General features: G+C 45.4%; 1 protein-coding gene across 3 annotated transcripts in view; it reads right to left on the bottom strand.

The window, feature by feature from the left end:
* LOC138492612 (solute carrier family 2, facilitated glucose transporter member 9-like) overlaps nt 1–26,526 on the bottom strand; it is a 552,106-nt gene that overhangs the window by 131,218 nt on the left and 394,362 nt on the right. For all 3 annotated transcript variants that reach the window (XM_069619904.1, XM_069619905.1, XM_069619906.1), the window contains one exon: nt 21,551–21,675. In XM_069619904.1, coding sequence (XP_069476005.1) covers nt 21,551–21,675 — 125 coding nt within the window. The remainder of the gene's footprint in view (nt 1–21,550; nt 21,676–26,526) is intronic.

Here is a 26,526-nt window from a genome sequence, read left to right as displayed (position 1 = left end):
GGTAAAACACTTATTAATTTATTTACACAATCATTTATAAAACATTCACTAGTGTTAGGCAACTTAATAATATACACAGATATACTTCAGTACTAAACCAATAAGTTTCTGAACAAGTTAGGCTCCCCTGAAGTGGGAGCAAAATGGCACTTCAGTAACTTTCAAAAGGAGTAAAAAGGCATAAAGTAGCAGAATAGATCACATTTACTTGGTAGACAGTACAAATAGTTTCAGTTCACCAGAATAGTTCAATTCGAGTCAATAGGCCAAGCCAAAGTCAACGGGCTAGTGTTCTGGATAGGAAAGAGCAGTTCTGGTATCAAACGGTAAAGTGTTTGTAAAAGTTCTTAGAAGTAGTTTTGGGGAAAAGGAATCATATGTCGGGTCATAAGCTGATTAGGCCTGCAAGTTGGGAAAGTTTCACGAACTTTCACCGCGAGAGAGAGGTTTTCTCAATCAAATGGGCACAGTGCCTTATTATGAAGAAACAAATGCTGCTGAAGTCGTGGTTTCCTGGCAGTTCCTGCAGATCTCACTGTTCGTGAGCCTCAGTCATGGGAACAAGAGGGAGGACGTCAGGGGACTCCTGCACTGCACGGGATCGTCGAAGAAAGCAAACAAGATGGAGTCACTTCAGTTTCCAGTCGCTGTAGATTCAAGAGCACAAGCTTGTGTCCCTCTCCCTGGTTAATCCTAACAAGCCTTGAGAATGGTATCCAGGTGTCTTATGAGTTGATTGGTCCCACCAACTCAAAGGAAGAAGCCGCACTTGAAGGAGCTTCTCTGTCGAATGGAGCTTTGGCAATTCGGACCTGCTGGAGGGCTTCACCGGGCAAACCAATTGTCCAGGAGTTGCAGCAGCCGTCCTCTTCTAGCTCCTCTTCTGTTCTTTCATTCCAGTGGTCGACTCAGCCTTTCAGTCCAGGAGACTCACCTTTTAAACAGTTTTCTCCCATTCATTCCAGCCTAGCTGCCACTAACCCAGCAGGGTGGCTGTCCTTGCCGGACAGTCAGCCAGCCAATCACGCCAGAGTGCATTTGGGTCTCCTAGGACACTAAGCACAGGGAGTTTCGGGCACCTCCCTCCCTTTCTGCCCACCCCAGAAACTCAGGCGCGATAGGCGGTCTTCAGTCCTGAAGCCCGCCAAAGGCAAACGAACACAGGGACCAAACCTGGTTTGGCACGCAGAGATAAACTCTAGAAGGAACTTTCCAAAAAGAAACAGCGGAAAAAGAAGACGAATACCTGTTTCAACAAAGGGGCTTAAGGCGAAATCTTGGAAAACATGGCTCCTGTGATTTCTAGCTACCGGTGTTCGTAGTCGGGAAAAATCATGGTAGTTTGTTGTTAAACCACTGCCACCAGCCTTTTCAATAGGAAAGGGTAGCATTTGACTGCTACATGAGTATTTAGACACAGGGGAAACTATGTAACTCCTCCAGCACACCATTGTAAGATAGTGTGTGCTGGGTCTAGGAATTTGGAAAGATTAGTAAAGTCAATTTCACTTTACTTTCTCTGGGAAACAGTAGTTCATCCCAGAGAAGGTATTTAAACCTTTGAGAAGTCTAAAAGACATCCCTCTGTCACTGCACTGAGGGTGCTGTGTAACACACATGAAAAGATTATGCCTATGGAGTTATCTAAAACCCCATATTCAAAGAACACAAGTGTAAAACACACATGAAAACAAATGAAAGAGTGGGAAAAAAAGGTTCACACTCTTTCCAGGTAAAGAAATCAAGTCCTCAAAATCCAGCAAAGTTGCTGGGGGTCTCTAAGGTGAAGGAATTAGCACATTTATGAGAATTCTCCCTAACAAGGCACATGCAAGGTTTTGACCCCCTGATTCAAGTACAACAAAGGCAGATGCATTTGGATATCAAGGCACTACAGAGGGGGTTGCAGAGACAGAATTAGAGAAGTTGGTCGAAGGGACACAGATTTTCGAGTGGCACTGCCCAGTTCTTGTAGATTCAGGCAATATCTGCAGAGGTTTGGGTGAAACACTTTACGGATGTTTGCATAAGTGTGGGGTTAACGGGTATTGGTCTGTTTTCGCAAGTTAGGTGGCAGGGGGCACTATGTTGGGAACTTGATGATATTGCCTTAGAAATCAAGTCAAGCAAAAAGTCAAATGCTCCGGGCCCTGATGGGCTTTCTAACGTAACTCTAAAATCAATATTTTGTTATGGTCTCAACTATTGTCTCATTTGTTTGAGAACGTTCTGCAAAAAAATGAGGTCCCTGGGTCCTGGAGAACAGCACTGGTATTTTGATTTTCAAGGGAGGGGACAGATTATCCCCACTACAGTACTGACCAATATCCTTATTGGATGTTTCAAATAAAACATTTGCAAAGATAATTTTGAAAGATTGAAAGAGCTGCAGATTTGGTTGGGGGGGGGCTAACTGTTTAGATCAATGTCAGGCAGGTTTTAAGAGAGGAGTGGGGACATCTTTAAACAACTTTGTATTGTCTCTGTTATCAGGAAAAACAATAGCTCAAGGGAGACCTGTCCTCCTGGCTTTCCTTGATATAAGTAAAGCTTTTGACCATGTGAATGGGGCTATCCTCTGGAAGAGCTTACATGATAATGGATGCCACCTGCCCTTAATTAGCTTTCTGGAGGCTATGCATTTGAGGGCCAGAATCCAAGTCAGGTTGGACTTGCATGGTTCTTTTACGGACTGGATAGAAACAAATTGGGAGCTGCGTTTTTGTGTTTACATCAATACGCTGTAATTTGGTGAGGACAAACCTCCTTAAAATTGGGGAGTATAAATTGCAGCATCTGAAGTATACCGATGATATTGTCATCTGGGACCTGACCCCTATTGGCCTGCAGAGAGCTTTGTGTGCAGATAATTAATGTTTGCTTAAATTGGACCTCTCAATTGATGGCACTAAATCAAACGTTTTGGTGCTAAACAAAGTAATGTCGAAATGGAAAAAATGTGGTTGGTCCATCAATGGCCTTGCTCTGGAGGTTGTAAATAAATACAAATGTCTGGGTGTGTTTGTTTATGATGGGAAAGGCAGAAATGGTCTGGATGGAGAATTAAACACTACTTTTTCAGTGAGGCCTTTGATTAAGTTGCCAAAATCGTGCCAAAGTTGATTTTTGAGAAAAAGATTATGGAACATGGAGCACCATGGTCTAAGATTGAGGGCAAAATCTGGAGAAAAGTGTTGGGTAGTTCGTTGCACGCAGGCTCTTTTGCAAATTGAGTCCTCAACACAGGAGATGACAGAAAATCCAAATAAAGTGAAACTAAAGTTGTATAGAAATGCGTGGATTCAGTTGAGAGCTGACCTGCTGAAATATCGATGCTTTAACAATCACTTTGCTTGGTTAATAAAAAGTTTTAATGTCGTGGCCCCGTATTTGAAAAAGCACACTTAGAGACTTCAGGTTTAAACTGTTGCGGCTGAAAGTCAATCTGTTTCCAACAATGGAGATTTGGGATTAAGCAGAAAAGTCTCTAGGGGAATGAGACTGTGTCAATACTGTGCAAAAGAGGATGAAACATGAAACCCTCAAGCACCTTTGCATTAATTGTCCTTTTTACAGCCCCTGTGGAGGGAGAAAACCAAATTATTTTTCTTCGTCTCTGAGAAGGAGCTATAGATCAGAATTTTAATACCAATGACATTTTTTTATCGTTAAGATTTTTGGAATTTGTGGAGGTGGTTTTAAATTCCTAATGGGATCAAATTCTTTTGAATATTGGATTTTTGAATCTTGTACTTGTATTTGCATTTTGTATTTGTACTGTGTAAAATGTCACTATGTGGAATTGTGGTTTTAAGATGTTTTAAATAGTTTATAAAATTCTTGAAATATTTCTAAAATTGTGTTGTGTTCAAATGTTTCTGAATGTGTCATCTGTGTGAAAAGTCCAATTAATGTACTATATTGCACAATTAATACATTAAATTAAATAAATACATTCTGAATTGGAGTCGTTCAGTCATAATATCACAGATAGTAGCTTTGCCCCATTGGCTCCTCAGTCAAGCACATACACCAAATGTCTGAACCTGCAGTTCCTCTCGTACTGAGTAGGATTACTGTTGCAACAACACATCATCACCTGTCTCACGACGGTCTAACCCAGCTCACGTTTCCTATTAGTGGGTAAACAATATATCACCTGGTGAATTCTGATTCACAATGATAGGATAGGAAGAGTCGACATCAAAGGATCAAAAAGCGACTTAGCTGTAAACGCCTGGCCACCACAAGCTAGTTATCGCTGTGGTAACTTTTCTGACACCTCCTGCTTGAAACCCAAAAAGTAAGGATTGTGAGGCCCCATTTTCACAGTCTGTATTCATACTAAAACTACCTTAAGAGAGTCATAGTTACTCCTGCCGTTTACCCACTCTTCATTGAATTTTTTCACTTTGATATTCAGAGCACTGGGCAGAAATCACATTGCGTCAACATCCGCCGCAGGCCTTCTCAATGCTTTGTTTTAATTAAACAGACAGATTCACCTGGTCCGCACCAGTTCTAAGTCAGCTGCTAAGCATCAGCCGAGGTGGAACGCTAGCCCTGGCAGGGGAACAGAGAGAAGTGACCACTGCAGCTTGGCCAATCCACAGGAAGGGCCCTCCTCGCATCCAGAGTCAGCGCCGCCCCCCGGCCCTTAGAGCCAATCCTTATCCCAAAGTAACAGATCTGGCTTGCCGACTTCCCTTACCTACATTGTTCCAACATGCCTGAGTCTGTTCACATTGGAGACCGGCTGTGGATATGGGTACGGCCCGGCACAAGATTTGCACCATCTCTCCCATATTTTCAAGGACCAGCAAGAGCTCACCAGACACCCCGGGAACGGTGACGCTTTCCAAGGGTTGGGCCCCTCTCTCAGGGCAAATCCATTGCAGGGTACCCTGCCCTTCACAAAGAACAGAGAACTCTCCCCTGGTCTCCCACCAGCTTCCCTTTGGATCGTTTGTATTACCACCCTGGACACCGCGTGGGCCCCGTCTCTGCCACTCTGGGTTCGGGGATCTGAGAGATGAAGTGGGAGAGGAGGGCTGGAAAAGTGAGGCTACAAACATGAAGTGGGAAAGGATGGCTGGGTAATTGAGGCCATAGAGATAATGTGAGAGAGGTGGGTTGGACAAGTTGGGCCACAGAGAGGAAGTGGGAGAGACAGGATGCAGCAGTGAGTCCAGAGAGATGAAGAGGAACAGGTGGGCTGGCCAGGAGAACAGAAGGCACAGAGATGAGGTGGGGGAGGAGGGCTTGAACAGTGAGTGCTCAGAGATGAAGCGGGAAACGAGGGCTGAAGAAGTGAAGCCACAGAGATGAAGTGAGAGAGGGGGGCTGAAGAAGTGAGACAGCAGACATGAAGTGGGAGAGGAGGGCTGAAGAAGAGAAGCCACAGAGATGAAGTGGGAGAGGAGGGCTGAAGAAGTGAATCCACAGAGAGGAAGTTGGAGAAGATGGCAGGTGAAGTGGTGGCACACAGAAGATAGAGAAATTGGCTGGAGAAGTGAGGCCACAGAGATGAAGTGGGAGAGGGTGGATGGGAAAATGAGGCCACAGAGATGAAGTGGAAGAGGACAGCACTAAAGTAGGAGAGGAGGGCTGACCGTCTTGTAGAGGAGCAGCTGAATTCCTCTGCAGGAAGACCCAACCCCATTTTAACTATATGTTGAAAGCTAGATAGTGTGACATGCGTAACACCAGTAATGATGCCTATACCACAAAAAGCCTTTGAGACAAGGTATCCATTGAGAAGACCTTATCTGATGTACCCCCGGAGAGGTGACCATCTCCAGGAAGAACTTCCCGAAGGAATATGAAGATGAATGAAAGAGAACATTGGTGACGTCACACAAAGTAAAGTGAAACACTGAGAAGAGTGACCGAAGGAAAGGATGTATAGTGCTTATAGAATCTGACGACGAAATAAAGAATCGAGAAGAATTTCACAAGCGGAATGAAGATTGTATGTGTGAAAAGCACTGCAGAAAATGCAAGCCGTTCTGTAACTGTACAGATGCAGTAACGCAAGTAGACTAAGTAATCATGAAGACTAGCTATGCGTTGTTAATAAACTGCAGGCAGTGCCGCCACTATATATAGGATCTGGATATTCAATGTCACAACTTTAGTAAGCTCAGATGTATGGAGAAGGAAGGATTAATAGCTGAGAGTGTAGGGCAGCGAAGAAAGCAGCTGAAGATCGAGGAAGGATCGAGAACGCTGTCTGGCCTGATGTCAAAGGCTGGGGCAGCCAAGACCTGGTTATTTATCCTTGAAGATACAGAGAGCGTGAGAAGCCGAACCAGCCCCTGCTAAGGTGTGAAGAAAAGACACCATGCGTGCCAAGTTTTATTATTTTAATACTATTAAATATGAAAAAGGAGCCAAAGAACGGTCTCCTGTCACATGGGTTGGATGGAAATAGAAACTGAGTGTGCGGCACCAGACCTGAAGATAGGAATGTGCTTGCACTCACTTCTATTCTCTGGAGCAGTGATGCTTTGCAAGGCAAAGTTCAAAGACAATACGAATGGCAGAAGACATGAGTGATGATAGTTGCTGGGCTAATTGGTTGGAGAGACATGGTCAAGTCCACCCACTAACACCTGGGGTAGCAACGTGCTGCTAGCTAGTCGAATATTCCAGAAGGGTACAAGTGTGCCAACCAATTATAGAGGGCCATATAATGAAGGGCCTAATAGTTTGAGAGTCAATGATATACCTTGTATTAAGTAACTGTTGAAGATGACTTGCCGGAAGATCGAGGGTTTCCTGTGGAGAGCGCTGAATAGAAATCTTGTAAGAAAATCGAGACAGTGGGCAGGGTCCCTCTTTGACGAAATCCCTACCTGGTTTCCACAGGCGCTTCGCGGACGGAAGGCGAAAGTTGTCGATTAGAGGAGGGAGCAGATACCGAAGGCCTCGAGCTGAACGTAGGAATGGTGAGTAGACTAAGGGGAATGGCAAACTGAGGGCATAGCATTGTGATAATTTAGAAATTAACAGGAAAAGTAACGGGATTGGAGTAATTTAAAAAGTAACGAGAAAAGTAACAGGGAATTTATAAAAGTAACGAGAGATTTATTTTGTGTGTAATGAGAGAGAGAGAAGAAAAAGCCTGGGATTCCTAACCAAAGGGGGTTCTAGAAGAGATTATCTCACACTCCAATCGAAGTAAAACTAGGCTGCGTACAGGACAGGTCCATATGAGTAGACAATCTCCACTCTTGATCAGGGTATTACTAGGGGCAGGATGATGAGGGTGATCACTGTGATTTAATGTGAAGAGTCGACTAGTCTGTCTTTTTATGTATTTGTGTCAAACTAAGGTGTCAAAGAGTGACATATGCAAAGGAATTAAAAGAGAAAGTCAAGGAGTTGTACTGTCTATCTAGAGCAGTAGTCTTCAAACTTTTTTGGCCGGGACCCCCTGAACAGAATGTGGGCAGGCCGGGCTGCCCCAAAAATGTCAAATGGACAGTATGTACAAATGGCTACCTATTACTGTATGCCATCACCAGACCCTACTGCCGGTATAGTCTGTGGGCTCCCCCACCTGCCTCCATCACAGTCACTGGGCTCCCTCATCCCATTCCTACCCACTCCCTGGGCTCTCCCCAACAAATCACAGACCTTGGGCTCTCCCCACCCTGCTCCCACCACTATCCCAGTGCTCCCACCATCCTGCTCCCACCACAGTCCCTGGGCCCCCCCACCCCGTTCCCAACACAGTCCGAGGACTAGTAGGAGCTGGTGAATTTTTTAAGTGGAGGGGCATAAATATTTCCCACAAAAATGGCATAGCGACCGAGTGCACAAGGGAGCCCGAACCAATGAAGGGGGGTTTTGAGTGTTTTCCCCGTGAATTCTTTTTAAATAATGGGTTAGAGCAGACTTTAAAAAAAATGGGTAAAAAGCCAAACAGTTTGCAATTGGCACTGGGGGCCAAAGGGGAAAGCATGGTATTTTTGACTGGACATCTATGATAAATATCCAGTAAAACAAAATCCAACCCTGTCCCTTGGGCTCAACAGTGCCTCAGAAGGAGAGCTGATTTTGGCAGGTGGGTAGGTGGATAGTGCAACAAAGGCATTTTAAAATGTACAACCCTCCTTCCCCCCTATGCCCCCCACTCACCGAAATCAGCTCAACAAACCAAAGGAAACACACACACACACACATTCACACAGCAATCACTCATTCATACAAGCACCCATCACCATACACTCACTCATAACACAAGCATACATGCATCCATACACAAATTTAAATAAAAATATATATAAATGAACATAAACGTACCTTCTTCAGGGGCCTGCGCGTGGTTGCTGAAATGATCCAGGCTGCTCTGTTCGTATGTGCGAGGAGGCGCAGGAGCTCCCCCTCACACATACAGACATGCAGTGCCCCAGCCAGCATTTCCAATGAGCTACACAAGGCTGGCAAAGCAAAACGCCCCTAGCCTTGCATGGCTCAGTGAGCATGTGTGGATGTGGAACTGAGCTGTCAAAGGGAAACACTGTTTCCCTTTGACAGTTCAGCCAGCCCAGGAGTACTCCATCCGCTGGAAAAAACAGCTGAGGGAGTGCTCAGTTTTTGACTCAGCTGGCTCTTTGGCTCCTTCATAATAGATGAGGGGGCCACTGGGTGGACACCCCCTCGCCTATTATGGATGAGCTGCCAAGCCCGTACCGGCCTATAGGGCAATAGGCAATGCCTGTACCAAAAATGAAAAATGCCAGTGTAGGCCAGTAAAAATGGGCCATTTTTCTGGAGAATGTGGGCACGTTTGATGAGTTAATTCACTATGCAGCTAGTAGTTTTGACCATTGTTGGTGAATAAATAATCTTTAGATATCACAATGTCCTTACATTTGAACAAAAAACACCCCCTTGGGTACTATTCAGTCTGTGACTAAAGAAATTAATATCCATTTGCAACTACGGGTTGCTTTTTTATTGGTGCCTGAAACAGTTTTATGGTCCCTCCCAACCATGTAAGCCACCCCAGCCCATTTCCTCCAATCTAAAAAAATATATATTAAAAAAAAGATAATGTTTTTTTTTTTTACATTTCATGCTGGGCTCCCGTGCCCCCTGCCCCCCCCCCCTGGGATGTAGCCACGCCACCCTGGGTGGGAGCGCCCCACAGTTTGAAGACCTCTTATCTAGAGAAACTGTCGACAGCGACAGTCAATTGACACTCGTCACAATGGGAGACAGTACTCCTCTGATGCATTTATGTAAGACATTGCAGAAACATATGCCCAGGCTCAAACAGTACAGTGCGGAATGGGTAAAGGGCATAGCAGACAAGATGTTCATGCCATGGCCACAAGGGGGATCGCTGTCAAAAGCAGTATTTCAAAACATAACCAATACTTGCATGGTGCGTACACAGAGAAGAAATTAGAGAAGAGGTTAGCTATTTTAGAACTTTGGAAGATCTACCAGGAAGAAAGAGGGGATCTGCCACCTGAGGAGTGGATGCTTAACCAATGCACGGAGGAAGGTGTTGAACCTTCTGATCCCCTTGTCTCACCTGAAGTAAATGACGATAGTACAGGAGACGTAGGATTGTATCCGTTAAAGGAATTGAAAGCGGCGATGAGGGATAGTAATCCGATATATGAACCACCTGCCTATAGCAGTAGCGATAGTCCAGAGGAGACAAAGAGAAAGGAGGAGAAAAGTGAGCAATCAAATGCATTGACAGACATAGAACAAAAGATTAAGAGACGGAAAGAAGAGAAAGTCAAAGCTTACTAGGTAACACGCGTACAGAATGAATGGATGGGAGGGCAGATACTACTCAAGCTAGATGGAAAAAGCATTGAGGAAGTCAGGCAAAGGGAAGATCAAGACGAACAAGATGGGAAGGACAAGGATCGAGAAAAGAGAATGAAGGAAGATTAAAGCAAAAGAAAGAGTAGACAACAGCGAGAATTAATGCATTGGGAGGACTTACAAAAGCAGGACGAATGGGCAGAGGAACAAAGAAAGTATGATAATGGAGAGAGCAATGGAAGAAAGAGACAGACAAGAGAGGAAAAGAGAAGAGGAGGAAGTACAGAAATTAAGGGATAAAAGGATGCAGAGGCAAAAGGAAGAGGAAGAAGGAAGAGCAGGGATAAGGAGAAAGGAGATAAGACAGGAGGAAGAAAGAGTAAGAAGGGAGGTGAGAAAGCAAAGAGATTTAGATGCAGAAATGGAACCAAAAAAAGGAGGCAGCGGGAGCCCGACATTGATCGTATTAAAAAAGAGCTATGGAACCGAGTCCAGTAATAGAATGGGGACATATAGAGGAGTTTCCTCAGTTAAAGGAGCCAATGCCAGGGCCTTCTAGAGTATCCCTAGAAGAGTAGAAGAGAGCTCTCATGTAGAAAGAATCAGAGATAGGATCGATAAAGCCTATCAAGACTTAAGAGATGGTAGCAAATTGGGAAGCCGAGGGAATGGAGATCGATCCCTGGGTTTTCAATCACAAAGCTAAGAGAGTGATCCATTAAGCCTCGAGCAAAGGGCCTTGTCCTTAAGCAGACTAACCTTAGATAAGGGTGAAGAGGACGAGAGTCACACTAGTTGGGGACTAGATATGTCAGACGAAGAGAGGGAATCCTTCCGTGGGGAAGGGAGAGGAAGTGCATGCGCCCCCGAGGGAGGCCTGCAGGCAGAAAAGGAAGTTAGAGGGTCCAGTCTAGAGCAAAAAGGGATAGGACGCCAGATCCTATAGCATATCCAGAGCATCCCAAAGGACGATCATATAGCTAGAAGAGAGAATAACTGCCACATGTAAACAGGTTAAGATCATTGCCAGGAAGAAGACGATCGGGTACCATTGTCCGCACTATGGATAGGCAGCCGATTGTGGGTTAGGGTTTACACATTTTCCTTTATTGGAAAAAGGAGGAGCAAGACCAATGTATATTCTATGGTCGCAGATGTATACAGATAATTTGAGGTGCAAACTCCCTAGTTTAATGACGGGTGCAGGAAAATGGATTTATGAAAATGACAGGAGGAAATACCTCGGCAAGAGGGGACATTAAGGGTCTCTTAGCAGCCATTCATGGGGAAAGAGCAAATGACATTTGGAAGAGAGCAGGTTATTCAAGTGTCACGGTACAGAATACAGAGAATGATGGAGCGCTATTTAATAATTGTAGAGCAGATGTCTGGAGGGTCCTCAGGGTGCAGTGTCTGAACACATCAGACATGGGCGCAATCATGACACGTACGATAAAAGAGGACGAGGATCCACTTAGGAACAGTGGACCCTTGAAACGCTAGAACTGTGGGGAAAAACAGTGGTGGTATTTTACCACATTTTATGTCAGTGGTTGCCCAAGCAGTTACAGAGGTAACTCAAAAAGCTAGTGGGAATGGAAGCGTAGCCATGGTCTGAAATACAGTTGACTATAGTGCATCACTGTCGGATGTTGCAGGAGAAAAAGTAAGAAAAGAGATGATGCTAGAAAAATTGAGGAAGCTAAGAAAATATACGCCATAGAAGGGGCGGTATTGACAAGCGGGGAAGGATTTAGAGTGCAGCAAGCAGTGGGTACATCGCAGGTGAATAATCAGTGCCAAATGGACCAAGGAGGAAATTGGTTTGTACTACGAGATAGAGGAATGGGCTACAGAGGAAGGGGTGGTTTTCAGAACAACCAAGGTGAGTTTCACAGCATGCAGAATGATAATCAAAATGCGCAAGGAGGATTTAACCAAGGGGGACTAGTCATAGGGGCTCCTCCTATATGTTGGACTTGTGGGATGACAGGGTACTTTGCGCACGTATGTGGGAGCCAAGGATATGTACAGAAAGACCAATTTTCAAGTGGAGGGACAGCTTATCCTCCAGCATACTGTTACGCTCACCTGATTCCCACGGGGACGTCGATCTGGACTGGCCTGGTGCCACTTAGTGCTGAGATGACTGACTGGACAGCCCCACTTACTTTGTTTGTCGGCTCATATGAATATCTTTCTGCAAAGGAGAAAGGGAATTAACCTCCCGTAATTTGAGCGTTAACCCACCTTCCACTCCCGTTGTCTGCCCACTGACCACTCCCGATGTTCCCTCTTATTCTCACCTGATGGTTTGGAAAGATGAGCTCTCCATCCTGCATCGAGCGCAGGGTCGCGTAGATGACCAGTTACTTCACTGGCGTGGAGGAATTGGTGAGTTCCAGTATTGACTCTAGAATCCAATAGTTTGTAAGAGTTCAAATGTCTGATCTTCACTCTTTACGATTCCTTGTAGGTTGCCGGCTTAACCACCATGAAGAGTCCAAATGGCAGTTTGTGAGAGTCAGGTAAGTCTATAGTGGTTTTCCCCTTAGGGGCCGGGGTGCGGCGGTGATGAAGAGTTATCTGCGCCGACCCGAGATGAGGTGAGTACCCCCCTGTAGTAATCTGGTAAGTCTTTGGGGGTAGCTTGTATTGCCCCTTTGCATTCCCGTGCTCACCTGTTTTTTCTTGTCCCCTTAGATATCGGAGAGCAGTTGGAAATGCAGAGTTCGCGATGGAGTGAGGAAAAGCTGCACTGGATGGTGAGTTCAGCGCGGCGCTGCAAGGTGCGTGACGACGCGCGTGCGATGACTCCTTCTTCAAGATCGACGGCGCGATGGATCAAGAATTCAGGTAAGGTTTCAAGTTTGAACCTCTTCTCCTTCGTTCTTTTCGTTTCCAGGTGGTCCAGGACTGAAGCGGGCGTGGCTGAAGACTGGAAGCTGCTGGAGGCACGGTGAGCGTTACGCTGCTGAATGCAGAATAAAGCGAAGCACGTGCGGCTGTCCGGGTGTGGTTTAAATAGCCTAGGAAGAAGTCCCAGGTAAGTATTCTTCCACAGCCCCCACCCGAGAAGAAAGTAGTCCCTTAGGTAAAATAGTCCCTCCTAAGCCCCATTTGGCTTGTGGCTTTGTGCAGCATGGTCTGCACCAGGTAAGTATGCAGCATGGTCTGCATTAGGTAGGTTTTCTGTAATGAGCCTGGTGCCCATGGCGCCAGGACTGACTTTATCCTTATGAGCCTGGCGCCATAGGTGCCAGGACTGCACCCAAACAGCCCCTAACTGGGGTTTTTGGGCATGCTCAAAATGGCATGATGCCTGCTTCCGGGGTTGCTGGGCCTGGTCTGGCTTCCCGGGGGCAGGCATCATGACACATACAGCACAAGCTAGGGAAGCGTTTGCCCAAGATCAGACCGTGTATCAGGGCAAGCACCGCAAATGCAAGAGGCATTGCAGCCAAAGCAAGCACCATTGAATGCACTGCAAGGACACTCACAGCATGCACCAATGCATATACAGCAAAATGCAAACACAGGACTCTTATTGACACCTAGAATAGGGGGTATCACTGGGGTGGGAGGGAATCCTTTCTCAGGCACATGGGTATGCATGTATCCACAACAGGTCAGCTCACATGGCAATTTAATGTGTTCAGTATTATCAGTGACACCAGACCCACAAGAGGAACCAAGGGTTTTGTGTGACGATAGGAGGCAAATCTTTTTAGTTTTTAGCTCATGTATATGAGAGGGAAAATATCCAATGTCCGGGATTGCCATGAATGCTCAGGGATTCTCTGGAGCTATAACCCAAGTTCCTTTTACTGATGAATTGCCAGTCGCTATAGGAGAGTGTGACATGTCTATTCCATTGTTGTATTCATGGCAGCAGACACCATTTAACATTCTGGGGAGAGATTTAATGATGAAGCTTAACATGACGATTTCTTTAACTGACAAAGGCATAGTGTGTTCCACTCCAGGGATACATTATATGAATGTGGCCGAATTTATATTGGCATTTACATGGCAAATGGCTCTTCGAGAGGTGCCAATGGAACCAGAAGTTTTTCTTTATGGGGTGAGCATTATTTTAACATGGCTCCCTGGCTTAGTGGGAAGGAATATGAGGATACCTGATGAATTCTTATTTAGACCACAGATACACATGGATGAAGAGCGAAGAAGGGGGACAGAGTATTCCCCTGGAGTTAGATGCAACCATAGTACAAGGGGAAATGTCAATGCTCGGAGGAACAGATGATGAGGGTAGACCATAGAACAGTGATTGCCATTGGGGGAGTGTGCAGACTGACTGACGTCACTGACAATGACATGTTTAGAGATGACCCATCAGATGATGACATGGCATTCTCTATGAGCATTATATATTGGATTAGAATAGAGAAGAGAGAGATCCCAAAGTGAATGGCGATAATTCGGCAGCGCCCAGCATTTCTTGATAAAGTCTTGGGAATGGTGCCAAGTGCTTTATGGACTGCAGGCCCTTATGATGTAGGCCTATAGAAAGGGGTAGGGGTGGTCAAGATAAAACTGAAGCCAGGAGCAATTTTACCTTGAGCAAGACAGTACCCAATGTCTCGAGAAGCTGATGAGGGTATTTTTAAAACTATTTCGGCGCTAATGGAACAAGGTATCCTGGTGCCGTCAGAATCATTGTGCAACACCGCGGTGTACCCTGTGGAAAAAATCAAAGGGAGGCTCGTAGAGATTCATGCAGGACATGAACCCCATTAACCAGATTCTAGAGGCAGAGTTTCCTTTAGTTCCTAATCCTGCAACGTTAGTATACAGTATCCCAGTAGAAGCACAATATTTTACGGTGATCGATATGAAAAATGCGTTTTTCTAAATCCTGTTGCACAAGGACTCACAAGACTTGACTTCATTTATGTTCTGCCAAATCCGACTGAAACATACTAGGCTGCCTCAAGGGTACTTTTAGTCCCCATTGATCTTTAACAGATACCTCCAGATGGACCCCGGTGTGCATGATTGCGCAAATTGCACAGAGTTATATGATGACATACTGCGTGTAAAAGAAAACGCGCTGTCAGGAGGGGAGATTCTCTTTATTGATAGTTCTTCAAAAATTGAGCAAACAAGTGGAGAAAGGCATTCTGGCGCAACTGTAGTGAGACATAGAACAAATGGCAAATTTGAGGTTGTAGCAAGTGCAAGACTATGTCTCACTCTTCAGCGCAAGCGGTAGAATTGGTAACTCTTATTGTCGCACTCAGAAATCATGCAGGGCAAGAATGACTGTGTACAGTGTCTCCGCCTATGTGACATCAGCTGTACATGCAGGGCTAGCACACTGGAAAAGGAGGGGTTACCTCCGAGCGAACGGCACTTCAGTGCAACATGCATCTTTACTGGACAGGCTTATTAAGGCGCTACAACTCCCAGTAACCATAGCGATAGATAAATGCGCAGCGAATATTAAGCAAACTGATTTTATCTCTTGCGGGAACGAATCTGCAGATGCAAAAGCCAAAAGGGTTGCATATTCCCCAGATATTTCAAGTTCTAACACTCCAGATTTCAAGGATGTCAAGGAGAAAGTAGTCACGATTATGGTAGTGAGTGAAGGATTTAATAATTTACCATGAACACAATGAATGGAGATTCAAGGCAGTGCACCACAGGAAGAGCAAGAATTATGGAAACAAAGGAGGTGTTTTTTTCACCCACAGAAGCATTATGGTGACAGGGCAGCACTGGAAAGCCGGTGATACCAGTAGCATTTTTAAAGGTAGCACTTGAACAGCTGCAGTACCCTGCACATGTAACTAGAGAAAGCCTTGTTGTAACAATTGCAGAAGAATGGTTTGTGCCAAATTTGTTAGAACACATTGTGTTTTATTTAGTAATCGGCATTGTATGTCAAATGTTTACCGCTGGGCATACACTGTGAACAATTAGAGGAGTAATTCCTCAACCGAATGATCCTTTTCAGCATTTACATATCGACTATGTTGATATGCTGCAGGTATGTATTGGATGTAGGTATATGATAGTGGTGGTGTGTCTCTTCTCCAGGTGGATCGAAACAGGTCTGTGTACACACCCTGATACCACTTGTGCAGTGAAGTTTTTAGTATGAGAAGTCTTTCCAAGATGGGGAGTGTGTGAGGTGCTGAGATCTGATAATGGGCCACATTTCATTAATGAAGTATTTGAAAAAATAAGTCTGTTATTGAGTATTAAGCACTTCTGCTTATCACCCGCAAGCTAGCGGAATATGTGAGGGACTCAACGGTCTACTTAAAGAGAGAATTGCCAAGCTTAAGTTAACACTGAAGAAGGGATGGCTATATTGCCTGCCCTAAGCTTTTTATGCATTAAGGAATCAGCCAGGTTTGGATCACCACCTCAGACCCCACGAGCCAGTGACAAGGAGGCAATGAGAATGCCTTTAACTTCGCCATCGAGGAGTAGAAGTGATGGCCAGAAAACTTCAGAAATGGTAGGAAATTAGCTATGTGCACATTTGACATGAATGCCCGCTAGTATCTCTGTCATTTCAGATCAACTCAAGCACCAGGGTAGTCGGTCTCAGAACGCAGATGAAAACCACTCAGCAAACGGATCTTCAGAACTATTAGCAGCACGGAAACTGTTTGCTGGTGACACTGTACTGATTAGAAACTTCACTAGGAAGTGGCATGAGCCAAGATTTGTTGGACCGAATGTGGTGGAGGGTGTTACTCCCTCAGCAGTAAAGGTCCAAGCAAGGCAAACTTGGATCCACCTCAACTACATAAAGATAATTCTGGTGAAACCGTCATACCCCCAACGATTGAACCAGAAGCAAGGCAAGAAGAAGAATTTCAGCATGTGCAGACTCGATCGATGACGAAGTAGAAGGACGATAAGGCAAAGACGTGATAAATGCAACTTTGCATTTGGACTGTGGCTCTCCCCGGACACTCCTTATAGATACTATAGCAGGCATGCAAACTCATTGCTTGAGCCACAGGAATCTTTGGTAATTAACTTTAGAAAGTTATTGATATGCCATAAATTATGCTTAACCGAGAGCACTTGATTAAGAATTGGAAAAGAGAACAGTACCCCGATTTGTTTCTTACAGCATATTTGTTTGGCTGATTTTATGGTTGTCCCAGATGGAGATGTGCATCGTCTTGTGCTTACTATTTTTGTATTTATCCTTCGAGCTTACCCTGCTCTTGTTAGGCGTAATGTTGACATTCATACTTTTTTGCAGGATCCTAAAAATGGCCCAGTGATTAGGAGGCTGCTCATAGCAATAGTAGAAGAATTATTGCAGTTACCACATACGTTACAGTTGTCGGAGTAAAGTGGTTATTCATTCCTTAAATTGAGTACAGCAGACATAAGGAATGTTGAAAATGGTACAGTTTTGCAAAATGACCAAGCCCAATGAAATTCGAAATATCGTAAATGGCTGGGGCTTATGTGTTGGTTCATGATATACTTATGTGCCACCTACTTTGTGTATTTCTGTTTCTCCAATTTGGCATTACTTATTATCTTAACGCTCCTGTTGAGGTAGAGGCTACTATGATTCCCCCTACCATAGGCATTGCTCTTGATTTGTTTTCTTCTAGTATGGAAGGAACTCCTGAGGTTCTTCCCAAGCAGAGAAGTCTTTTTTGATAAACTTCATGATCGTTGGGCAAGCACTGATTTAGTAGTGATAAGAAGCAAGAGAAATACAGAGGAAGATAATGAAGGGATAAACACATATCTAGATAGTACAGCACACTTGGCTAATAGCATGTGGTATCAACACATGAAAACGGTGGGAGAAAGAACATCTAAGGAGAGTTGCAGTGTCTGCACTCTCATACCTTATGCCATTGATGCAGCAAGAACGTTCATTGCCAGAGAAATCCCAAAGTACAATGCCAGAGATCTCGTTCATCTTGCAGCATGCATGACGAGAGGCCAATTTCCAATGGTCATTTCCATTTCAGGATGATTATATTAAGACTACACAGATGGAAAAGGAATCTGCATGGAAAAGCAAGTTTCTTACCTTCCCTGAGTAAGGACGTGAAGAGGTAGTGGTTGCATAGATGAGGAAACAGAATTGCCCTGATAAAAAGGAAGTAGCAGGATGGCCTGGATGTTCGGAACAAACACAAGTGTTAGTTTATGGACAGGTGCAATCTATGAAAGGGTGGGAAGAAGGCTTGATGTCCTGCACAGCTCATCTATTGAAATCAGAATATTTGCCAGAAGTACAGAGATTGAACGATGCATGTTTGAAGTCATGGGCTAACCATGCCAGACTGTTAACATGGGTAGAAGATGATTCAGACCTGATGGTGGTGGTTACATTTATAAATGCAACAATATGCTTTTAAAGAAAAGGAAAGAATTATGTAAGAAGAAATAAAGGCTGCACGACTACAATATATGTTATTAGAATGGGAGCAGGGACAGCCGTCCTGATGGACCGATATTGGAGGTGTGCATACAGAGCTTACATGAAGCTACCCAAAGATTGGGGAGGAACGTGTTCTATAGTACTTATTCATGTTCCAGCACTAGTAATTCCAAAAAGTGACCTGATCATTGGAGAATTTCCAAAAGCAGATGCTAATTTGAGAAAGAGAAGATCATTTGGATTTCTCAACTGAACAAAGAGGGAGAATTATTTCACAGCTAAATCAATAGAAGCATTTGATGCCATTCCGTATGAACACAGGTTGTTTAGCCAGACTTCAGCCATATTCATGACTATCTTTATGCAAGGGATACAGACAATGGTAAATGCGAAGTGGTTGCTGGGAGCTCCTGCAGACAATAAACACTATCATAAAGGGATTCAATGCTAACAAGGAGGAAACAAGAGCAATAAGGCTGATGACTCTTCAGAATTAATATGTCCTGGACATGATCACAGCAATGGATGGAGGTGTTTGTGCCACAATTGGGCCATGATTTTGCACGTTCACACCATCTCATGATGACGAGAATGGGACCTTTGCAGAGGCCATAACGTTGCTGATGAACTTGCACAACAAGATGGAAGATGAAGTATAAGACATTGCAGATGACAGTTGATTTGTATCGATCTTCTCATGGGTTCCACAATGGATGGAGAATATCTTCAAGTTCCTGGGAGCAGTATTGGTGATGGTGATGTTTGGATTCTGTGTGATCAAGATAATAATCACACAGTGTATGAAGACAGCAAAAAAGGCAGTAGAAATGAAGATTATGATTGATGTCGAATCAGGGTGTGGACCAAAGGAGCTGACAGATGAAGAAATCAGAAAATACATAGAGGCCAGCATTCAAGTAACTGAGGGAACGAAGTTCTTGCATCCAAGAAATCACAGGAAATATGTGGGATGATGGATCTACTGTAATCCGAATGGACAAAGCAGCCAAATGCCCTGGAGCATTGATGACCATGTAGAATCAGCAGGATCCCTTAAGGGAGTACTGAAGATTTGGACCCCAAAAAGACACATCTTCAAGGGAAGAAATCCAGATGTGAAGACTGATGAAGGAGTGGTAGATGAATCAACCACAACCAGAGGAGGGAGCGTAGAGGAGCAGCTGAATGCCTCTGCAGGAAGTCCCTCCCCCACTTTACCTATATGTTGGAAGTCAGCCAGACATTGCGACATGCGCAAGGCCATTAATGATGCCTCTACCACAAAAAACCTTTGAGACAAGGTATCCATTGAGAAAACCCTATCTGATGTACCCCTGGAGAGCTGAAGGTCTCCTGGAAGAAGTTCCCGAAGGAATATGAAGATGAATGAAAGAGAAGATTGGTGACGTCACACGAAGTAAAGGTGATGCACTGAGAAGAGTGACCGAAGAAAAGAATGTATAGTCCTTATAGAATCTGATGACGAAATAAAGAATCAAGAAGACTTTCACAAGCGGAATGAAGATTGCACGTGTGAAAAGCACTGCAGAAAATGCAAGTGGTTTTATGGCTGTAAAGATGCAGCAGCGTAAGTAGACTAAGTAATCATGAAGGCTAGCTATACGTTGTTAATAGACTGCAGGCAGTGCCGCCACTATATATAGATTCTGGATATTCGATGTTGCAACTTTAGTAAGCTCAGATTTATGGAGAAGGAAGGATTAATAGCTGAGAGCTGAGAGCACAGCGAAGAAAGCAGCTGAAGATCGAGGAAGGATCAAGAAGGCTGTCTGGCTTGATTTCAAAGGCTGGGCCAGCCAAGAACTGGTTATCTATCCTTGAAGATACAGAGAATGTGAGAAGCAGAACCAGCCCATGTTAAGGTGTGAAGAAAAGACACCATGAGTTCCAAGTTTTCTTCATTTAATACTATTAAATACAAAAAAGGAGCCAAAGCACGGTCTCCTGTCTATGGATGGAAATAGAAACTGGGCATGCAGCACCAGACCTTGCTTGCACTCCCTTGTATTCTCTGGAGCAGTGATGCTTTGCAAGGCCAAGTTCAAAGACAATTTGAATGGCAGAAGGCATGAGTGATGATAGATGTTGGGCTAATTGGGTGGGGAGACATGGTCGAGTCCACCCACTAACACCTGGGGTACCAATTTACATGCTGCTAACGAGTTGAATATTCCAGAAGGGTAAAAATGTGCCAACCAATTTTAAATGGCTATATAACAAAGGGCCTAATAGTTTGATAGCCAATGATATACCTTGTATTAAGTAACTGTTGAAGATGACTTGCAGTAGGGTTGGGTAGAAGTTGTCCACCTGTCTGTAGAGATCCAATCACAATCCAATCCCTTATAGAAAGTACACTTAGATGTTCCCCTTAAACCAATCACAATTCCAAGTAGGTTTTCTTAGTTTGTCACATAGTATGACATCATATTTGATGAATGTTTGCTATATAAGTATGTTTTTGTTATGACATACGGTGAGACTATGCTGTGTGACATTCGTTGATGTCCGTTGCGACTCCCTGTTTTAGACAATTTAAATTAACACAGTCTTTCGAGACACTTTGCCAACTTCCTGAGTCGGTCTTATCATTTGGTGTAAGAGGTACTCTGCATCTCCCTCTATCGTACGATGTGTTGCCTCGATTGCAAGGACCATTAGGTTTCAGTCTATGTGAGTATTGTACAGTCTCTAAAAAAGAAGCTGCTTGCTCACCACTCTTAAAAAAAGTGGGGACAGCAGCATTAATAGGTTAAGCTTGCTCCGCAGTAGAAATAGAGGGACCATGATTGGGGCACAAACGCTAACCCGTAGGATGCACTCCCAAGTTCTACAATATCAAAGCTAAAATGATCACACACACACACTTTATTAGTCTCTCTCATGCACACTCACTCTCTTTGAATCTCTCTCAAACACACAACACACACACAGCCAACTCTCTCCCTGTTTCTCTCTCACACATATAGAAGTGTGCGTACACACAGACACATGCTCTCACATGCTTTCACACTGAGACACACTCACTTTGAGCCTCATTATCTGTTTTACTCTTTCTCACTCTGTCTCCTCAGCTGTTGGCCAATTTACAGCTAGCACCATAGCTCAGTGTGTTATTGCAGATTCTCCAAAGGTCCATGACAACCTGCATTTCACAAATTTCCCTCTTTCTAAGGTTGCTCAAATAAATGCAAAATATAAGGGGTAGTAGCAGTTCTTTGCAATGGTTCGTCATACACAGGGGTAGTATTGAGCTATACATGAGTACAGCTATTAGGTTTATTTATAGGATAGGTGAGGTGAGTGGGTAGGGGTTCAAACTGAGCATACCTGCATTAAAGCCGAAGAGGAAGCGCCCAATCAGAATCATCTCAAAGGATCTTGCTATCCTGCAGCAGGCCACGAGAACGAAAGCCACCACCGGGAAGATGCTGTTGCACACCTGGCACGTCCTCCTGTAAGAGCAGTACACAAGGCAGTGAGGTGAGGATAGACAATTACATCAGAGGGATCATATCAGGTGGGGGGAGCGAGGACCCAAATGCAGGGCCTGCTTCTTAAACCCCTCCTCACTCTTGCACACTGACCCTTGCCCCTTATGAGCCATAGCTGGGAGATAGCCGTAGAGAGAAAAAGCAGCAGTGCACAAACAGGGGCCTAGTTATGGCCAACTACAACTCTGGAGCCACCTCACCATGGACAACTGTAAAGTATGCACAGGAGCCTGCAGCCTCTGCACCTGCGGACCAGAGTGCTTGGTCACTGATGCCGGTGATGCACCCCGCCATACACCACCATCATAGCTAATAAGTGCAGTGCCTCCACCCGCATCTAAATTGCTAACTCTCGGGTGAACGTTGGCCCTTGGAGCCAGATGGGCCCTGGTACACAGCTCGCTAACACTAGTATGCAATGACCTGCCTTCCAGAGACACCTGCATGAGGGAGATGGTCTGCCCCCACTATATCCTCAAGCCATTGCTCTCCTTGCAGTGACACTTCATTTGATCAAGTTCTGAGAACCTTTTGGGACATCCTTGTCCTACATACTCCCAACTTTAGATGTGTATGTTTTTCTTATGGCACTTTCTGTACACCTTGGAGTGAGCCAATACAGCTCGTACTAGACCTCCTTCCCAGCTGCTCCAAGATTGCATCTGGGACTCCCCAATGCACAGATCCTTCGCTAGTTCCGCAGTCTAGAAAGAAACATGACATGACCCCTCTACCAATGTCAGAGTTAAGCCTACTGTGGCAAGTGATTTACTAAGGTAACTAGCAGCCTATGTGACGAGTCCATACTAAACCCTAAACAACACTAGCACACAGTAAAGTCCAAACTGAACTCCCTTTAGGTGCACACTAAGCGGACACCTAGCTAGTCTCTGTCCTGCTTCGTAATCCTAGTGGGTGAAGTCTATAAGTACTACTGTTCCTTGTGTGCTGTGTTCACATTCAGAGTCTCAATGCAATGTATGAACAAGTCTCTCTAAAGATGAGGATGAGGAGAGGCGTTCCAGAGCCTTGCATGCCATTGGCGATGCATTCGTTCTGAGGATAGGTCAACACCTCAGTGCAAGAACATGGATTACCATAATATTTAATCATGTTCTCCTTGTGAGTTACTGGACTCTGAACAGAAGATATTTCAGCTATTCTCTCGAGGACAGGGAACTCCCATCCCCCCATCCCCAACCTACAAGATACCCTGTACCTGCTTTTTTTTCAAGTCTTTCTATACCTTTCGCACTAGCAGTGGGCAGCACACCACCATCACTGCCTCCATGCATGGCACCTGTCCTGTTCTCCCTCCCTGTTACTGCAGCATCTCTGCCACGCACTCTCTAGGCACTCAGCCTGAATACTCTTCAGATGCGATGCTCCCTCCTTTTATAGTGAGGTGTAAACAACCAATAGCCACCTATGGTCAGTTCAGTACAATTCCCAACTGCCTAGAAAGTGAAACCACAATTGTGTCACCCTCCCAGAAATCTCTCCCACTGACACACATTTCACTTAAACAGGTCAATGTACTCTGTTGTGTCTTGTGTTCCCTGCCTTGGTCTTGCATGGATGCTTGCATGAGAGAATGCCTGATGGAATGTTATGCCTGTGGAATGTTGTGGTGTGAGTGCCCCTGTAAGATCCATGAATGTCAGTTGGAGTGAAGCAGCCTGTGAGAGAGGAGGCCGGTGGATGTCTCCTGTGTAATGCAGTATCAGATCTTTCCTTTCACCCCGCTACACTGGCGACAAGCTGGCTTGAGGGAAGGGACAGGAACCTACAGCTGTCCAGAGTGAGCAGAGCCTAGAAGAAAGGAAGGAAGCCGTGAGACCATGGAGGGGACATCCACCGGCCCCTCACTCCGAAAGGTGAGCTGACCCCTGTCCCATAGCCCAACAGAGTTGCAAGGCAGGAAGGAGGAAGCTGGGGGCGGGAGTTAACTGACACAGCAGTTGGAGTACCAGCAGGGTTACCTTACAGATTTTGGCCACTGGAGAAGCACCAGCGGGGCCACCTTACAGTTATTTGGCCACTGGAGTAACACCAGTGGGGCCACCTTTACAGATGTCGGCCACTGGAGCAGAACCAGAAGGGCCACCTTTCAGATTTTGGAAACTAGAGAAGCACCAGTGGGGCCACCTTACAGTTATTTGGCCATTAGAGCAGGCTGGGAAAACAGACTGGGAGTGGGGCCACTGTTATAGCATTGGGTCACGGAATAAAAGAATAAGTAAAGGGGCTGTAAGAGTTTGGAGCAGGGCTTCCTTGTGGCCTGGGACCCTATCCTAGTGGCCCTAGGGGCACCTGTGTGACGGAGTTGAAGGCAAGCAGGCCCGGAGTTGGAACGGTTGGAGAGCGAGCTCCGCAGTCCGTGGGAGCTCTGTTTTTGCCGGCTGCAGCAGGGACACTGATGACGTACCGCAAACGTTGGGAGGGAGCCATGATTGTAACTGCTGTGTTGCTCTCTGAGGTTCTTGGAGGGCTAGAGGAGAGTATCTTGTGTATGCCCCAACGGTGGTCAAAGGAGTATCTGTGATGTCCCAACGTCCCAGCACCAGGCTATGGAAATTCGAGGGGTGCGCACGATGTGGTACGCTGTGAAGTTCTTCGTTTCCTGGTATCTGCCAAGAGCCAGTGCATTTCTTTTGTGGGGAAACGCGTTCAGGAACTGAGGCCGACCAGATGGGCTGCTGTCAACGCCTTGCCGGGATGCTCGAAAAACTGTTTCCAACACGGCAAGGAGTACAGCACCAATTTCGTTTTGGAACCTAAGGTGATGGCCTGCAGAGGGACGCTCTGCTGTCCATAGCAGTGATTTGTTTCACCATCTTAGAGACGCTCTGTTGACCTTTGGTTGATTTTTGAAATGAAGTGATATAGCATTAGATCTCATGGGAGGTCTGTCCTTGAGATGTTGTCGAGACTTATCTAGTGAAGTGGGGTTTAATGAATGCGTATGTGATATATCTGGCACTAACGTGTACTTTATGGACTGTTTCACAAAATGTTTAGAGTGTCAATGTATGGCTAGCACTATATTATCCTGTGTGTGGTTGAGGGTGATGGGTGTGTCATACACATGCTGTGCATTGGTAAAATGTTGGAAGTGTTGCCTTTTAACAATGTTGGGGGTTTGGAACCCATGCCACAGATTTTTGGGGTTTGGGACCCGGTACAAGTGTTAATAGGGGTGTTCTGCCACCCATGGCCCAAGTTTTGGGGTTTGGGACGCGGCACTAGTTTTAAAGGTGTGCTCCGCCACCCGTGCTAAACATTTTTGGGGTTTGGAACCTGGCACTAGTTTTAAAGGGGTGTTCTGCCACTCGTGCCACAAATATTGGGGTTTGGAACTAGGCACTAGTAGTATAGGGGTGTTCTGCCACCCGTGCAACAATTTGTGGGGTTTGGAACCCGACACAAGTTTTATAGGGCAGTTCTGCCACCCGTGTCACTAATTTTGGGGTGTTGGACACTGCACTTGAGGGGATTTCCTGCCTGTGCCTTGGGGAGTTGGATGCCAGTACCTTAAGGGGTGGTCCTCTACACCTGCCATGCACGGAGTGGGTGCCTGTGCTCTTTGCATTTTGAGCATTGATTAATTGTTTTGGCAGTATACTAGAAGATGGAGGGTGTGCTGTGTTTCAGTGCACCTCAGTTGTTGACACCAGGATGAATGAGGGTGTTGTTTTGGGGTTGTGTGGCAATGCTGGTGTGTTGAGAGTTAAGACTGGCTCCTTGGTCTGAGTGTCTGTGGTAGGCCTGCTACAGACTCTAAGTATGTTGGATAGTGAATTTGCTGTTTTGCAGGTCGTTGAAGGGACTATGTTTCATTTTTATTTTTTATTTTATTTTGGTTTTTGGGGTTTGGAACCCGTCACTGGTTTTAAAGGTGTGTTCTGGCACCCGTGCCAAAGATTTGGGGGGTTTGGAATCCAGGGCTTTTGGGGGTTTGGTGGGAGCATGAGGCATGTCTCCTTGTTCTTCGGAATGGAGTGAGTGGGTCTTGATTGGAGTTTTGGAGTTTGGAGTGGAGGTGACCAGAGCATTGCTGGTTCATACTTTGGTGGCATTACCTTGTGTATTTTCCCTCATACTTCTTTCTGTACCTTTATCTTGGTTTCTGTTAAAGAGGGACATGTGTTGTGTCTTGTGTTCCCTGCCTTGGTCCTGCATGAGTGCTTGCCTTAGAGAATGCCTGTGGAATGTTGTGATGCCCCTGTAAGCTCCATGAATGTCAGTTGGAGTGAAGCAGCCTGTGAGAGAGAAGGTTGGTGGATGTCTCCTGTGTACCTTCCTACTAACCTACCCTTGGACTTACCTGATGTATATACCGTGAGTATAAGATCTTTCATTTCACCCTGCAAGCAGAGAAGGTCTGCGGAAAAGGCATTCCCTGCTCTCTGCCGCTCTGCTGTGACCCACAGAAGACCAGATGCCTGACTAAGCTGTTCATCTGCCTACAAGGACACGGGAGAACCCCAGCATGTCCACTGCATCCATTTTGTGCCTGCCTGCACACGCGATCTCCCCCGTGTCCAAAGTGGCCGACCGCCTTGCCATGGAGACCCACGACAACACAATACACCATGGAAGCTTTGCCGCCGCCGGCCCGTGTCCGGACTGGGTGGCTCGCCCTGCCAGCGCCTCCCCTCCTGCCTTAAAGGGAGTTGGAGAGTGCCGGCAGGCGAAGCCATGCAGAGAAGGCCAGCAGAAAAGGCCTTCCCTGCTCTCTACCACTGCCCGCTGATCGACGATACCGCACCAGAGCCTTCACAAGCTATCCGGCCCGACTGCTTTTGTGTG

Source organism: Ambystoma mexicanum, chromosome 10 (assembly GCF_040938575.1).
Source record: "Ambystoma mexicanum isolate Mex_15411 chromosome 10, UKY_AmexF1_1, whole genome shotgun sequence".
Lineage (NCBI taxonomy): Eukaryota > Metazoa > Chordata > Amphibia > Caudata > Ambystomatidae > Ambystoma > Ambystoma mexicanum.
The sequence above is the reverse complement of the archived record's forward strand: the minus strand, read 5'-3'. Positions and strand labels throughout refer to the sequence as shown.